This window comes from Rutilus rutilus, assembly GCF_951802725.1.
Source record: "Rutilus rutilus genome assembly, chromosome: 8".
Classification (NCBI taxonomy): domain Eukaryota; kingdom Metazoa; phylum Chordata; class Actinopteri; order Cypriniformes; family Leuciscidae; genus Rutilus; species Rutilus rutilus.
In genome coordinates this window covers 15415202-15433138 of record NC_140222.1, presented here as the reverse complement: position 1 = coordinate 15433138, position 17937 = coordinate 15415202, and the positions used below count along the sequence as shown (strand labels likewise).

Sequence of the window (17937 nt, the reverse complement as noted above, 5' to 3'; positions counted from 1 at the left end):
GCTGCAATTACTGTGGAATAACAGAAACAGAACATGTGATTTTATACACTGTGAGACAAAGCTATAAAAGAGGAAGAAATCAGCTAGCAGAAATCAAAGAGATTTGGAAATCAATGTCATTACAGTTGACAATATATTTCAGAATGCACAGAAATATTTAAGGGTCTATGATATTCTTCAAAAATATTTAAAAGATACATATTTGATCAGAAGGATATGTTTTTGTTTTGTTTTTCTTCTCATTTAATTATTCCTTTATCGAGGCTTCACACTCCACCCCAGTAGGTGGCGGAAATGCACCTCAAGCTGGTTTGCCAACCGCCAGAAGAAGCTGAAGCGAAAGAAAAAGCAGAATAAGAATAACGATATGTGACGTGGGTGTTCATTCATTTTCTCAGACTAAATGGCGGGAAGAACTGTGTTTGAAAAACATGAACGCAAATTATTGCTTTTGCTCAGTGTTGTTTTTACTCGCACATGGTAAGACATTTTATGTTTCAATCCCTGTTCTAGTTACTCTAGTGACAAACGTTATTCAGGTATAATGGCAGACGATTTTATCCACGCCTACGCAATTTATCCCTCGTGCTCACTACAGCTCCGAGGTGTTGAAACTTGAATCACTATATAAACTTATCAATGTACATATAATGTAATTTTACTCGCTTTGAATAAAAAATGGCAACTAAATAATGTAAAATATGAACATTAAACGTTTTGTTTCAACTAGTCACCCGCTATGTTGTAAAAAAAAAAGGATTATTTTGCAATTAATAACACCACATGTTGGATGATGTTTTATGGATAATATTCATCTATAGTATTCATCTAACAAGGTTATAATATTCATAATGGGAAATATCCTATGGAAATTGGTTGTATGAATCCACACATCAGTTGCGGTTCTACATTGAATTACACCCTGTGGCGAGACCCCAGCTTCGAGCGCCCCCAAATGTGCAGGAACTATAGGTCTGTATTTATAATATTATGAATGAAATGTGCGTTATTTGGAAGAAAGTCGAGGTGTGTTACTGACTTTAGCCCATTAATTCCACTAGACTATTGCTCTATACCAGGGGTCTCCAACCTTTTTTCATCTGAGAGCTACTTTTTAAACATGAAAGTGGCCGAGAGCTACTCATGTAATAGAAATAATGTCTCATAACTCTCATATTAACAACTATCCAAACTGTTTTAGACCTAAAATAGTTTTTGTAGGCCTATATATGTCACCCTTAAATGTCAGAAAAAAGAACATAATCAGAGATTAATTTTTTTTTATAGAAAAGTGTAGCTTACTTTGCATATTATACTGTAGAAACATAATTATAGTTGATTTTAGTTGATAGTTGATCATAATTAGGGATGAAGTGGCATGAAAATTTAATTTCATATAGTGACCAAAATGATCACAGTTGTCTCAGAATCCTGTTTAAAAAGTACTAATACTACAGAAATCAATTCACCAAGTTTTATGTCGAAAACCAAAATAAAATTAGCATCAATTTGCACTTTTTGTTAACATAAACATTAAAATAATAACATTAAAAATCATGGCCAGATTTTAAAGGAGTGTCTTGCAACATGTAATCTACTAACATGTACAAGTTCAAATAAAGTTTTGACAAAAAAAGGTTTTATAAAAAGATAAACCTCACATATTTCAGCCTTTAAATCATTTTTTATAAAAAGAATGAGTCAAGAAAGATAAATTACTGACATTTACGATGCACATTAATTTATTACTTATTATTAATAGAAAAATTTGGTCCGATTTTACCGTGGCGTCTGTCGTTGCTATGCAACCATGCACTGCGCTCTCCACAGTGACAAAGAAGTTTTAGTAGATAATGGATTTCCACCACCGAGAAACGCTTGTTGTAGCTCTGCTACAAGATTTATTTACGGAGAAGAGAAAAAACGCCCGTAGTGTTTGGGTGCACCCCCGTCCTTCATGTTGACTGAGCTTTAAATGTTGTTACGGAAAGGGTGAAGCTGATTGGTTGGTTTGTAATACAACAGACTCATTTATGTTTGTTTGATGATTGAAAGTGTTACTCGATGTTCTTTAGCTGTTTGTTTGCATGTTACATTATGAAACCAGACATATTTCTCTTTTCACAATCTTTATGATTTGGAGAAAAAAACAACAACTTTTCACAGCCCTTTTTTGTGTTGTGTAATTTTGTGTGGTTTATAATGAACTGTTGATTTCTTCTTCAGGTGTGTCTGGTGCGGATAGAGTGTCAGTGTCAGTGATGGAGGGAGATTCAGTCACTCTGAACACTGGTGTTCAAACAAACCAACAAGAAGATATAAAATGGTATTTTAATAACACTCGCATCGCTCAAATAACTGGAGATCTCACTGTTGCCTGTACAGATGTTCAGTGTGAAGATGGTGATGGGAGATTCAGAGACAGACTGAAGCTGGATCATCAGACGGGATCTCTGACCATCACAAACACAGATGCTGGAGAATATAAACTAAAGATCTTCAGCAGGAGTAGAAAAAGCTTTGAAAAGACCTTTAGTGTTACTGGTCACGGTGAGTCATTTAATGAATGAACCTGTTTAAATAGACTATAAAAAAAGATGGACGACGCAACTTCACTCTTGTAGAGAAGTGAAGCCGCCAAAGTCCAAATATGGCGCTGACATCTTGAAGAGAGTGTGTGCTCAGTAGTGAGTGTGAAGTGGAGCGCAATATCAAGGTCCCGTCCACACTCCTGCAGAGACAGTTAGTACAGTTTATGTAGAACAGCTCATGTCGGTGTGAAATAAACAGACATTGTAATGTAGACATTAAAGTTGAAGCTCCAATAGCTTCCTAAAGATCCTGAAAATAGCAAGTACTCCTCGCTGCAGACTGTAGCGTGGTGACGATTTTGATTAAATCTGAGAGCTGGATCACTCCTCAATAGGCTTCTAAGTGATTGGAACTTGCTGGCCCAGAAAATGTATTAAAGAGATCGTTAATATAGTCCAAGTGACTTCAAGTTTATCAAGTGACGAGAATACTTTTTTGTGCGCGAAAACCAAAAATAACGACTTTATTCCACTATTCATTTCCTTCTCTCTGAAGCCAAACAGTCTATGAGACACACACAGACAGACAGATAGACATGACAGAAAGGCAGATAGAGATAGATGGATAGACTGACAGACACATAGGAAGAACAGACAGATAGGTGGATAGATTGCACAGACAGACAGATAGAAATAGATCAAATCCATCGCCGGAAACAGGGTTGCTGCACACTTTTTAAAGCCAAATTTAAGGCTTTTTAAGACCTAAAGAAATCAAAAGTGAATACCTTACATTAGGGTTGCGCAATATTGACAAAAATATATCTCTATTTTCAAAGTTTTGTTGATGATAATGTTTTACTGATTGTGTTTTTGTACTGGTACCATGGCTGGTTTAGGTCTGTTGTTGACAGCAGACTCACGAAGATATTCATATTATTCATATTCTATGCAGTGGTCAGTTCACAGCAGTGACAGAAATTTAACATTTTTATTAAGGGACAATGTTTGCAACCATAAACTGATTTCCAGGGGCATTTTCACCTATATATGGAATTTTTTTCTGAACTTATTTAGAGGTATGCATCACCTTTTATGTCTCATTCTAACATTCAAATTAAATTATATTAGAATAATAACACAATACTACTGTTACTAGTCAAATTAAATCATTAAATCAAAATCCATCTTTGCAGGGCAGAGGTGACACAGAGGCGGCATCAGAACTGGCATTGCTATATTTACACTCCATTTACAATTGCATAAATTTAAATATGAAATTATTTCTAATTTTAACGTTTTAATTAAAGGCTACTTTAAATATGAAACTAAAACTGCCAGTAGGTGGCGGAAAGTCACTGTCTTAAGTGAGTTGAGTCATTCATTCAACCAATTTGTTCAAACGGCTGATTCATTCAGGAAAAGGAAGTGATTGTTCATTGAATCGTTAAATGATTCATTCAAAACAGTGACGCGAAGCGGAGGGGTCTTGAATCAGCCTGAAGGGGTTGTATTCGCTATAACAACCGCCTCGCTCTACATTATCCCGCTTATTATATGGCTACCTGACAAATAAATCAATAATTTGACACAAACTATTGATTTAAAAAGGAGTTTATTGATTTAAAAATGATTGTATTGCTTCCGCTAAAGAAAATAGTCCGTTCCGTCTCTACGGTTAGAATCCTGCGTCCATAGCAACGCTCTGTTTTTCATGGCAACAGTGTGTTATACTTCGCAGCGGTCTGTTATCAAGAAATAACACACCGCATTCTACATTAGAATTCAACCAAGCCATGTAATAATCTAATATAACATAATATGATGTAAATATAAGACAAACTTTTTTGGGGACATACCTTTAACTGCACACATCATGCAGTGAAAGCACAAGAGTCAAATGTGATGTTAGCTCGTAGTTAAAACAATGATTACAATATCATAATAGACAATACATATTGCACACTCCTAAGCACATAAGGAATGAACTTGAACTGACATTTACAAACTTTCTTCTCTCACGTGCAGGAGACAGACGTAGGCTAATATGCTGCTGCCGATGATGTGAATTGTCACGTGAACAAGCAAATCCACAAAGATTGAATAATAAAAAAAAATGTACTAATTAGATGGTTTTAATTTGGAAAGTATTTAGATACGTCTATGTCAAAGTGTCATCTAAAATTTGAGACCTTTCATAAGTAAAAATATGACTTTTTGCTACTTTTTATGGCCTTAAATTTTAAAAATCTAATTTAAGACTTTTTAAGGATCTGGGGAACCATGCAGAAGTGATTGACATGAACTGCGTGTGAACACATGCGTATTATAAACAGACTATACGTCATATTTTGCACATGCGTGGTAATGCATATGTGACGCGTACATGCGTGACGTGAATACCAGACGTCACCGCGCTACAGACTGCAGCGAGGGGTGGCTCGAAAATAGTCCGTCAGTGACTACTTAATCGCAGCTGACAGTCATAATGTCACACTCCTGTTGTTATAGCATCAAATAACTAAAACCAAACTTATTTAAAAAAACGAACACTTGAACTTGCATCACTGTGATTAAAAACTACCTTAAATGACAGGAAAAAAAAAAATTATATTTAGACCTTAGGTTTATAAACTATACTGGTTCCAGCCAGCTGGGGGCGATTGAGGCGCCTTGGCTTCACTTTTTAGAACTTGTGGCACACTTGACTTAAAAGCAATTATTTATGTTTAAAGGGATAGTTAACCCCAAAATGAAAATTAACCCATGATTTACTCACCCTGAAGTCATTCTAGGTATATATGACATTCTTCTTTCAGATGAACACAATCGGAGTTATATTAAAAACATGTCCTGGGCCCGTATTCATAAAGAATCTTAATGCAAAGAGTAGCTCCTAGTGACAAAATTCTAAGAAAATTCTTAGAAATGTGGGCGTTTACTCCTAAAATTAAAGAAAAACTCCTAGTAAAGAAAAAAGTAATTCAGAAAGCATCTTAACCCTTAAAAGAGGTCTTAAGGTCAAAATTGTTAGGAGTACGGACGAGGACTTTTAAGAGGCTTAAGAGTTTCTTTAGCAGAGGAGATCATGGCAGAAAGACGAAGAGGGAGAAGAAATGTGTTGCAGACAATGGATGACAGTGAGTTCATAAGACGCTATTGATTAGATCGTGCAGGGATCATGTTTGTGACTGATCTTTATAGAGACACGCTAACATCTCCGACACAGCGCAGAAATGCCATAGCGCCTGAAATGAAAGTAATCACTACATTACGATATTTGGCAACTGGTAAAATTCCATGTTTGATACATTAAAACCAACATTCAAACCACCGCTTAAATAGACATGCCAGCAATCAGTGTAACTGGAAAGAGTGGAACAATTTTTAGCATTCTAAGCAATCAAATACCTTATAGGAAATCAACAGCATGGTAAATAAAAAAGGATTTATATACACATATAATGTGTGTGTGTGTGTGTGTGTGTGAGAGAGAACGATCAAATAGGAAAAATTACGCATGTAAGTTCAAAGTGAAGGCTTAGAATAGACCCTATAGTTAAAATCACTTTTTTTTCCCTTCTTGGACAACCAACCAATCACAGTCTTCAAAAGATTGTGTCATACATAGCAACGGGGTCAACCCCGCCTCCTCACTAAGATAAAAGTTTTTGTATTTTCCTTACTCAGAGTTGCTCTCAGATCGGTCCCGAATCGTTCTTAAGCTAAGACTCCTACATAAAAGTTTATAAGCTAAATTAAGAGTTTTCTGAGAGGATTCTTAGAATCTTTATGAATACGGGCCCTGGCTCTTCCAAGCTTTATAATGGTAGTGATTTGCTGTTTCTGTGTTGAAGTCCATAAAAGTGCATCAGTCATCATAAAAATACTCCACACGTCTCCGGGGAGTTGTTAAAGGCCTTCTGAAGCAAAGCGATGCTGAAAAAGTATAAAAATAGAGATAAAATGTTGCTTTTATCTTTAGTTATTTCACATTTTGTGTGTGTTTTTGGCATATCCTTATGTTGGTTTGTGTTTCAGGTGTTTCTGCTGCTGAACAAGATGAAATGAAGAGAAAGTCAGTGAAGGACGGAGAATCTGTCACTTTAGATCCTGGTGTAATAAAACACCCAAATTATGTGATGACGTGGTATTTTAATAACACTCATATAGCTGAAATCACTGGAAATCAGAGTAAGATCTGTACAGATGTTCATAGAGATGGGAGATTCAGAGACAGACTGAAGCTGGATCATGAGACTGGATCTCTGACCATCACAAACACCAGAAACACAGACTCTGGAGAATATGTACTAGACATCAGTAGCAGCAGCTTCAACATCAAAAGGAGTTTCAGTGTTTCTCTCACTGGTAAGGACACTTTAGTAGTTCCCTTGAGCAAATTTAAAAGTTAAATTAATTAGACCTAGTAAATCATTCTGGATATTTGAGAAAGTTCATTAACATGAACAAACATTAAGTCAGTTTTTCTGTGCTGCTGTTTTAGCTGCTGTTCTTCAAAAACCCACCAGATGGCGCCATCTGTCAATTTAATCAATATACATCTGATGAGGGACGGACTGACAATTTGTGCGTTCTGGAAAAGTCCAGAACAGCCGTCCAACCGAAGGCCGTCGGCAAAAAAAAAAAAAAAAAAATCTAATAAAGCAATATGAACAGCCAACAGCAGGGGCACTACGATCACTTATATGCTACGTGTAAAAAAAAACAACAACTGAGGAAGAAGAGTCGGCCTACTAGCCACTGACATAAAGTTAGTTTTATATGGCTGCACTTTTAAATTTGCTTATATTATATTTAAATAGTTAAGTTATAGTAGGCTATATAGGGGTCTCCAACGTGGTGCCTTGTGAGTTGCCCGCTAAACACATTCTATAAATAGATCCAACTTGCCAATAGGTTCTTGAGGTTCCAGACTTCGAATAAATGGTATTATTTTGCGACCTTTTCAACTAAACGTTTCAATTTGAACTTTTGCCTCTACAAAATTACCCAACTCTCTTTGATTATTTTGATTAACTCTTCTTTGTCATTTGCGTTACGTATGAGCAACATCAAATGGCAAACGCTCAAAAAGCGGAACAAAACTAGTTTGATCTGAGCAGCGTGGATCAGCTCGGCCCAAAAAACAGCGATCGCGGCCAAAGCAGATCTCGATCACGCGAACATTATTACACAGAACTGCGCGATCCACTGAGAAGCAGTTCAATTCTCTATCTCTATTATAAACCCACAGATTGACTATGTGATTTAAGCTTGTTAAAAGCAATATGAAACAGTGCTGATATTCTCAACATATTGACGCAAAAAAACAGCCGAAACATTGTTCCAAGAACAAACCAGTTAGAAGACATTCACTCCACAACTTATGAATTAACTTTAGTAAAACAAACTTTTTTGGCAGAAATGTGCCTGTATATTCATATTGAAAATGCTTATAGTCATGTATAAATGTTTTAAATGTAGCCTAATGCAGTGATGTTTTTGTTTAGAAGTTTATATGGCAGTTTATTTATTTATTTATTTATTTTTGCATTTATATTTATACTAAATGTTTGGGCTACTGTTTTTGATAACACATACAATAGGTTTATTGAAAATCAACAAAAAAAATCAATACATATTTTCAAAAATTTTCAGGAATTGTTTTTTTTTTAAACGCTTGTAAGTCTGAACCAGAATATCAAGATATTTTATTATTTGCATATGATGGTGAAAAGGAAAAAAGCACCAGCATGTTAAATGTATAATAAATATTGCAGTATAACAAATAAAAATCCCTTCTAGATTGTTTTATCCCTTGAGGTAGCCCTCGCACATAAAAAGGTTGGAGACCCCTGGTAATATGTTTTATAATTACACGTTTGTGTATTTTGGAGTTTCTGTAGACAGTGACATTTCATTATTTGTATTTTATGGCATTGTACATTTTTTGTTTTTATTTGAAGGCTGAGGCTTCATTAATAAACACAACCCCAATAATCATCATTGGTTTTGAGATGTTACTTGCTGTGAATACTTTGTCTGATAGGCTACAGTATTGTGGCATAGTATCAGGACATCCTGGCTAGTGTCTGTCGCACACGGCTAGAGGCGAATGGCCGGATGATGGGCCTATTTGGGAGAAAGTCCAGGGCTGTTTTTTAGCCCCAGTCCGTCCCTGCTGATGACCAACGTAGATACGTGTAAATGAGTAAAAGACAGTGGTAAAATTGATTATCAGTCACTCTGATGAATAATAATGTCTGTCTGTCTTCAGCTGTTCCAGGTTCAGGTCTGTCTTCAGCTGCTGCTGCAGGAATAAGTGCTGCTGTTGTTCTGCTGGTGGCTGCTGCATCTGTAACTGCTGTGATTTGTTGGAAGTGTAAAGAAAGAAGGAAAGGTGAGTATTACTTTAGTGATGGGAAGTCTGATACTTATCTATGAACTGTTTCTTTCAGACAGTTCGTAGACACTGTAAACAGAATGTGTGAATTTTGGACTAATGTTTAATACTTTTTTATCAGTATATATCAGTGTATCTCAGTACAATAAGCAGAATAATTGCAACAAAACGAAAAAGTTAATAATAGAGATAATGCTAGAAAGCAGGAAGCTCATGTCAGAATTCAAGGCTACTGTCAAGCCAGATGTTTTCAAAGGTTTAAAGGTGGGTGCAACCAAAAAAGTTTGAGAATCACTGGTGTAGACCAAGTGAAACAGCGCTGTGTTACCTCAAGGTAAATTCGTCGAGTAGTAATTCAGCACTTGCGGGTAGTTCGGTAGAAAGAAATGTCCTCATTCTTTTATATCCATGGGACTCGTGTGTTGCGCTGATATCTCTCATCAGCAATCGAGCCATGCTTCATACCACAGTCATGTTAAAAACATCAATGTTTTCACTCATCCATATTTCCCCTCAAACATTATTAACGTTAGATCCATCGGCATGACGACAAGTTCCAAGATTCCACACTCATTTAGATACATGCCTTTGTTATTGTTTTGAAGAGCTTAGCAGCGAAAAAATACATATTGTAAGTATTAAGTGAAGTACAAATATCAAACAGTTTTTAAAGCATGGCAATGTCAACGATTATTCTGGCGCCGGAGAAGCTCTTCAGGCTGATCATGAAGCAGTATCTGTGTACTGTCATCGTCACAGTCATTCATCTTGTTCAGTCATTTAAATATAAATTACCTCCCCAAATGAGGTCACCCATTTTGAGTCTGAGTGACTGTCAGGCACATCCGAAACTGAGTTTAATTTAAATAACCGTGCATCAGTGCTGACTTGAGCCACAACTGTTTCAGACAATTCAGTTCAATTTGGTGAACTGGTTCATCCAGAACTGATTCAGAAGAACGATTTGTTGAACTGCCCATCACTAAATTACATACAGCTGAATTAACAAGATGAAAAAAGAATTTTTGAAAGATTATTCTAAATTACCCTAGTAATGTGTGTTTAATTGAGTTTTTTTAATTGTTCAAACAGACACCAGGATGCAGTACGATGATCAGGTAAGATACTCACTGAATTTGTCTGACTATAAAAATTAGATTCAGATCTACAAGTTGGCAACATGTTTGTGTTTTACTTGGTTAGATTCAGAAATCACTACATTAAACCAATAATAACTGACTCTTCAGGACAGCACTGCTCTTGTACTAATTTACTTTATAATAAATGGTGGTATGGATACATTTATATTATTATTTAATTAGAATTATTTAATAATATTGTCACAATTATATTTATATACTGTAGCCTGTTATATGACCCTGCTGTAGGATCTGTGTAATTTCGATAAACACGAGAGATTTTCTTCACACACAGTATGAGTTGCATTCTGAACATGTTTCTCCACACCCTTTTGATTGACAGGATTTAATCGGCCATGATCACTGCCTGTTTTTAAACAATTGGATACTGATTATTGGCCAATGCATTGGTTCATCTCTAAAATAAACTAAATAATTTAGAAATGCTTACCAGTACAATAGTTCAAGCATTTTAGATGTGCAGAATGTTTGGAAAAAAATAATGTTAACTTTCAACTGCAAAATTAATAGTAATAATTAATGTCACTTTATATAAACTCCCAAATTCTTTTCTGAATCAATTTCAACTTATTTTTAGGGTTAATTTGGATTTGAAAAATAAAGTGCAAGGTTGCCAATGTTTTTTTTGCCATGACACTGTTATTGTAGTACAGAAGATGACAGTGTAATGCAGTTTACCAGATGCATTATGAGAATCATCCCACGATATTTAGGAAAAGAAATCCACCATACATTCTGCAAAAATCAAACGAAATGCACACAGGTCATAGTCTCTAGTATATTGTTTTGTGTAACTGAATTATTCATCCTGTTAATTTTTCACTTTCTGGTAATCTGTTTTCTTGCAGGCGAATGGTGTTAAAGATTTGTCCCTGAATCAGAATGGGATTCTGATGGATGATGCCAGTCAGACGTCCTCTAATCAGACTGACGCTCTAGGGATGAACACCAATAACATGTCTCCGAATCAGACTGAGATTGAGCCTGAAGCTGCCAGTGAGACATTAATGTAACATGAATTATTCTGATACTTTAACTGAAGAGGAAAGTGAAGAGAAGATGAGAAACGAGAGATTTTCTTTTGTTTCCTATCCTCTCTTTATTGTAAGTTGCTCACAGAAATAGTGTCACGATAACAAGATTACAATAGTTGGCACCAATACCAGTGAAATTTAACCTCAACACGAATTTCAACACCGCAAAAACTAATTTGATATTTGTTATTAGTCATTTAAATAACAGATTAAAACATGAAAGTGAAATATTAAGTTATAAAAGCATTTCTTCAAAAAAGACAATTAAACCGCATACCAGTAATAACACGAGGAACAAAGAAACTATTTACAAGCAATAGAACAGTGAGTTATTGACATTTTTAAAGATCTAGAGATCCAGTATAAAGATCAGGGGTATTCAATTAAAGTTACAACAGGTCCGGTCTCTATATTTCCTTCCCAGTGGAGGTCAGGACAAGATTTTTTTGGAACGGTCATATTTCCATTGACACAGGTGTAGTACTTCGTAAAAGAAAAAAACACTCATAATAGTTATCAAAGATGAGAATCTTGGGCCCAGAGAGCCAAAACACAGTGATGTCTTAGAATTTTTACCAAAACTTTACCCCAAAATGTGTACTGAAAAAACTGGATATGAGGTTAGATCAGATGTTTTAACTGGATATGAATATAAAAAGGTTAGATCAGATGTTTTAACAGGCTATTTATTTATTTATTTATTTTACATTGAAACACTTTTGTGAATGGCATATAGAAGGCCTTGGGGACTGAGGCAGACTTGCCATCTCTAAATAATTTTCCAAATTCTAACACTGTTTATTATGAAATGCTCTACATTTGCTGATTAATAATGATAAATGTATGAAAAATGTCTACAGAGGGCACACGTTAACTTGTCTCAAACCTGGTTAAGGTAAATGATCAGAGTCATCTGTATGACAGATAAAAATAATTGTATTAGCTGCATTGTTGGATTGAGCACTCACAGCCCAGTTCAAGCACTGATAAGACCCATTAATGCACTGAAATACTACTTTTGTCCCATTTGGCTTCATTCCGTTAGAATTGATTGTTTACGTAAATATGTTGCCAAGATGAACACAGCTGCAACACCTGCTCTTCACAGAAATTAGCTTGTGCACTAATGTGTGCTTTTCCAAGACCGCTGTGAATCAAATAACAGGTGTTCAGGCATTGAATTGAGTCTGCACTACTGATACTGTAAGTGTTACTGGTATTGTTGCTGTTAATAGAAAAAAAAACTAATAATATTGTAAAAATGGTGCTAAGTACGAAAATCGTAACATTTAAAAAGCTTAGGTAAAGACTTTCAAAAGCTTTGAAAGCATGAGATCCTCCCTTCAGAGCGTCTCCAAAGCCACGCCTCCTAGCAAACACACAGACCGCTCCGATTATTACGTCACGGGTTTCCATCTCTTCCATACTACAGTAGCCTAGTTATGGTGTGAATGCTACATAAGCTCATTGTTTGATTCAGGAGGGACTGTAAAAGGCAGCCGCTGTTTTGGTTGTTGTGCTGACGTCTGTCTAAAGCCGCCTTTCCACTGCACACGACATTCGCATACGATTGTCACATTTCTCCCCCTAGCGGCAGTCGCACAGAACTTTGAAATTGGTCGTGAAGCAACCGTTACCCTCAGCTATTCACAATGGTAACATTAATGATTTTAATGAATGCAATGCATGCATGAATATATCCCCACAAAACAAATGACCCTCAATACATCTAAAATAAAAACATAGTAGATTGTATAGAGCTATTCAATATAAATATTGATTTAATAATTATAAAATAATTTGTTCTGCCATAATTATTAATAACCGAGATTTTACAGAAATAGCGTTTACAGAATGACGTTAAAGTGTTAGAATATTGGTAATTCTAGCTTCGCGCTCATAGTAATTCATCACATCCGGTCAACTAATCGCATACGGTCTAGCCACAGAAATTCAGATATTTAAATGCATCAGAAGCTTAAATCGGATCCGAATTTTCCGCATACGCATATGATCGGAACTCCACGCGGCTCCCATACTACTGTCCATTGGAAATTAATGACTTCCGGTCCGACGGCTGTCGTTTGTCGTGTGCAGTGGAAAGGCTTAACTGTACATGGCATGAAACCATGTCATGTAGGCCTCACGAACATGTTTTCACATTTCACTATGCTACTTATTCAGTTTATCTATGTCCCGCGTTCATACTTTGGTGTGTCTCGTGAATGACGCAGTGTTCTAAAAATGCAGAGCTGAAGTTAAAGGAACACGCCGACTCTTTGGGACTTTAGCTTATTCACCGTATCCCCCAGAGTTAGATGAGTCCATACAAACCCTTCTCATCTCCGTGCGTGCCGTAACTCTGTCTGACGCACCCACCGCTAGCCTAGCTTAGCACAAAGACTGGAGGTAAACGACTCCAGCTAGCATACTGCTCCCAATAAGTGACAAAATAACGCCAACATTTTCCTTTTTACAAGTTTGTGATTTGTATAGTCACAGAGTGTACGAATAACAAGGTCACATGAGACAAACATCTTCTAACCGTATACATACTGGGAACTATATTCTCAGAAGGCGAAGCAGTGCTACTTCTGCGGAGTGATTCACAGAGATGAGAAGGGTATTCTGTTGGAAAGTTTTCTTTCATCGACGCAAAACCAGGAGACGTTGGGATCACGTTCAAACAAAGTTATTCTTTATTGAGGACTTCGCGTTGACGTGGCTGCAGGAATCCAACATTATCTAACTAAGGGAACTTTACATGGTGTCTTATAGGCATTTTAGGAGAAGGGACTTTTGAAGGTGGAGACAAATTCAAACAAAGCATGTAACAGGTTTAGGTAATACCCTAGACTGAGGGTCTGGCCAATCCTAATTCAATCAGCATAACCATTCAAACAAATATGTGCTAATCCAATCAGCCCAACGATTCAATGTCTGGGCTGTGGCTCTGAGTGAAACTGGGACTCCAGAGCCATTAAAGACAAAAGGTGACTTACAATAGAGAAAAACAGGACTGGCAGAAACTGTTGTTACTATTATCCTAACCTAACCTTAAAATGCTAACTTCAATGTAATCAACTTTTACTGTTGTAACCTAAATTAAACATTTCATAAATTTGTAATCAGAAAGTCGGTGTGTTCCTTTTAAAGTAAGTTCAACAACACGTCTCTAGACTTGCTCTCACATGCGTGTGAATGGCCTGTAACTGAAGTAAGAATTCACTGTTTATCTTTCGATCCGTGTTGTTATTTAAGCAGATTTTTTTGTCTCGTACGTTCAGTTTAACTGCAAGCCAACGGAGGCCAGGTTTCAACTGAACTATGCAGAATTATGCATGTTATACACATACATAATTTTCTTGCTCCGTCCATGCAATAAATCCAAGTTTTTAAATAAGCGAGGGTTTCTAGCGTAATTCCACTGCTTATGGTATGACCCATTTTAATGGTGGCTAACTGACACCTTAAAATCAGTTATCAAACCTCAGTCTGTTTTTTATGATTTGGGCATTGATTTAAAACAATCTTAATACTATCTGTGTCTAAATTCTGATTGAATTTCTGGTGAATTTAGATGTTTTGGTGGGTTCAGCCATTCAGGACATTGGACCGAATGCAATGATTGGACGAACATTTTATAGTCCTACGCCTTCCACAGTTGATGCATATAAATACAATTAGACCACTTAACTTTTTGTCAGGATGATATCATGAAATGAGGAGACTTTCAACAAGCATAACAAAAATGTTTCTGGAACAAACCAACCTTTAACTATTTTAACCGGCAAGCTGCATTTGATCAACCATTTCTATAAAAAAAATACAAATAAACCGCTACACCACCACAAAACCATAATTCACCAGCTTGAAAATTAATTTACCTTTTGGCTGCTGAAACATTCCTCTGAGAGGGTTTATTACGTTCCAGGCCTTTAAGGATGCATATATATATATATATATATATACAGTGAGGAAAATAAGTATTTGAACACCCTGCTATTTTGCAAGTGCTCCCACTTAGAAATCATGGAGGGGTCTGAAATTGTCATCGTAGGTGCATGTCCACTGTGAGAGACATAATCAAAAAAAAAAAAAAAATCCAGAAATCACAATATATGATTTTTTAACTATTTATTTGTATGATACAGCTGCAAATAAGTATTTGAACACCTGTCTATCAGCTAGAATTCTGACCCTCAAAGACCTGTTAGTCTGCCTTTAAAATGTCCACCTCCACTCCATTTATTATCCTAAATTAGATGCACCTGTTTGAGGTCGTTAGCTGCATAAAGACACCTGTCCACCCCATACAATCAGTAAGAATCCAACTACTAACATGGCCAAGACCAAAGAGCTGTCCAAAGACACTAGAGACAAAATTGTACACCTCCACAAGGCTGGAAAGGGCTACGGGGAAATTGCCAAGCAGCTTGGTGAAAAAAGGTCCACTGTTGGAGCAATCATTAGAAAATGGAAGAAGCTAAACATGACTGTCAATCTCCCTCGGACTGGGGCTCCATGCAAGATCTCACCTCGTGGGGTCTCAATGATCCTAAGAAAGGTGAGAAATCAGCCCAGAACTACACGGGAGGAGCTGGTCAATGACCTGAAAAGAGCTGGGACCACCGTTTCCAAGGTTACTGTTGGTAATACACTAAGACGTCATGGTTTGAAATCATGCATGGCAACGGAAGGTTCCCCTGCTTAAACCAGCACATGTCAAGGCCCGTCTTAAGTTTGCCAATGACCATTTGGATGATCCAGAGGAGTCATGGGAGAAAGTCATGTGGTCAGATGAGACCAAAATAGAACTTTTTGGTCATAATTCCACTAAACGTGTTTGGAGGAAGAAGAATGATGAGTACCATCCCAAGAACACCATCCCTACTGTGAAGCATGGGGGTGGTAGCATCATGCTTTGGGGGTGTTTTTCTGCACATGGGACAGGGCGACTGCACTGTATTAAGGAGAGGATGACCGGGGCCATGTATTGCGAGATTTTGGGGAACAACCTCCTTCCCTCAGTTAGAGCATTGAAGATGGGTCGAGGCTGGGTCTTCCAACATGACAATGACCTGAAGCACACAGCCAGGATAACCAAGGAGTGGCTCTGTAAGAAGCATATCAAGGTTCTGGCGTGGCCTAGCCAGTCTCCAGACCTAAACCCAATAGAGAATCTTTGGAGGGAGCTCAAACTCCGTGTTTCTCAGCGACAGCCCAGAAACCTGACTGATCTAGAGAAGATCTGTGTGGAGGAGTGGGCCAAAATCCCTCCTGCAGTGTGTGCAAACCTGGTGAAAAACTACAGGAAACGTTTGACCTCTGTAATTGCAAACAAAGGCTACTGTACCAAATATTAACATTGATTTTCTCAGGTGTTCAAATACTTATTTGCAACTGTATCATACAAATAAATAGTTAAAAAATCATATATTGTGATTTCTGGATTTTTTTTTTTAGATTATGTCTCTCACAGTGGACATGCACCTATGATGACAATTTCAGACCCCTCCATGATTTCTAAGTGGGTGAACTTGCAAAATAGCAGGGTGTTCAAATACTTATTTTCCTCACTGTATAATTGAAATGTGTGAAAATTAATTACATTGAAACTAATATTTCAAAAATTTAATTTTAAACAAAACATTTGTGATATTTTAAGTGCTGCCGATCAGATTATCACTTTCACGTGTTTTGTTTTTTGGGTGTCCCCTCATGTGATTAAGTTGTTATCTGAATATTGTTTTTGCTTTAGCTTATAATAATAAACCATTTTTAAATGACAATGTTCTATCTTCACTTAGTGTTAATAGCTTTTAATGCTATGTACCTGTGCTATGTGCCTGCTACCTGTTTTCTTTAGTATGTTGATCTCTTCTCTGAGGTTGGTTCTACTATTTTATATTTGAGTTTGATACTGTTTTGCTACTCCTGTTTTACTATGTTTTATTTGAGTTTGATACTTTTTTGTCCCTCCTGTTTTAAGGTTTCGCTTAGCTTTGCTGCTCTTATTTGTGTTTTATGTGTTATGCAGGTTTTATCTTTTAATCTGGTTGTTCTGTAAAGCACTTGGGTCAGCCAAATGGCTGTTGTAAATGTGCTATACAAATAAAGTGAACTTGAACATGAACTGTGCACTTATATTTCATTTAGTTGGCCTGCAAGCTATACATTTTGCATCCCTGCCCTGACCCCTGTGAATGTTATGCATTTTCTCCATGTTTTCTTCATTCAAGATGGGCTATATTTCAGATGTTTTCTTTTCTATTCGCTGTGTTTGTATGACAATCTCCCTGGGTGATGGAATTTTTTTGCCTTCGTTTGAGTGGTCAGTCTAGTCCAGTGGTTCTCAACCTCTCCTGCAGGGACCCCCTGACAGGCCATGTTTCTGTTTTAACCCTGAAATGGCACACCTGATTCAATTAATGAGTATTTATTAGAGTAGGAAGAGTAGGAATTAGTCAATTAATCAATTAGTCAACTACTCATTAAGCCTTTAATTAATTGAATCAGGTGTGCCATTTCAGGGTTAAAACAGAAACATGGCCTGTCAGGGGGTCCCTGCAGGAGAGGTTGAGAACCACTGGTCTAGTCTCTCCCACCTTGTTCTTGGACAGGACGCCTCTAAATCCTGTTATATCCTAATTTCATACGCGTCTAATCCTTTTGAGGCTATACAAAAAGATGAATATTTTTGTCCATTTCATTTTCTAAAGGAACTTGTAACTTATTTGTATGTCTGTGTGATGAATGCCATTAAAAACATCTGATTGACTCAACAGCTGAAATCTGAATTTGTC

General features: G+C 36.8%; 1 protein-coding gene across 1 annotated transcript; it reads left to right on the top strand.

Annotated features, from left to right (window-relative positions):
• The first annotated feature begins 356 nt into the window (after positions 1-356).
• LOC311295217 (uncharacterized protein) lies at positions 357-17660 on the top strand. The gene is made up of 6 exons (XM_084416478.1): positions 357-480; positions 2227-2550; positions 6573-6902; positions 8812-8934; positions 10030-10055; positions 10946-17660. Exons 1-6 carry the CDS (start codon positions 432-434, stop codon positions 11108-11110), a joined length of 1017 nt encoding a protein of 338 aa, XP_084272604.1. The 5' UTR covers positions 357-431; the 3' UTR covers positions 11111-17660.
• Positions 17661-17937: the final 277 nt, after the last annotated feature.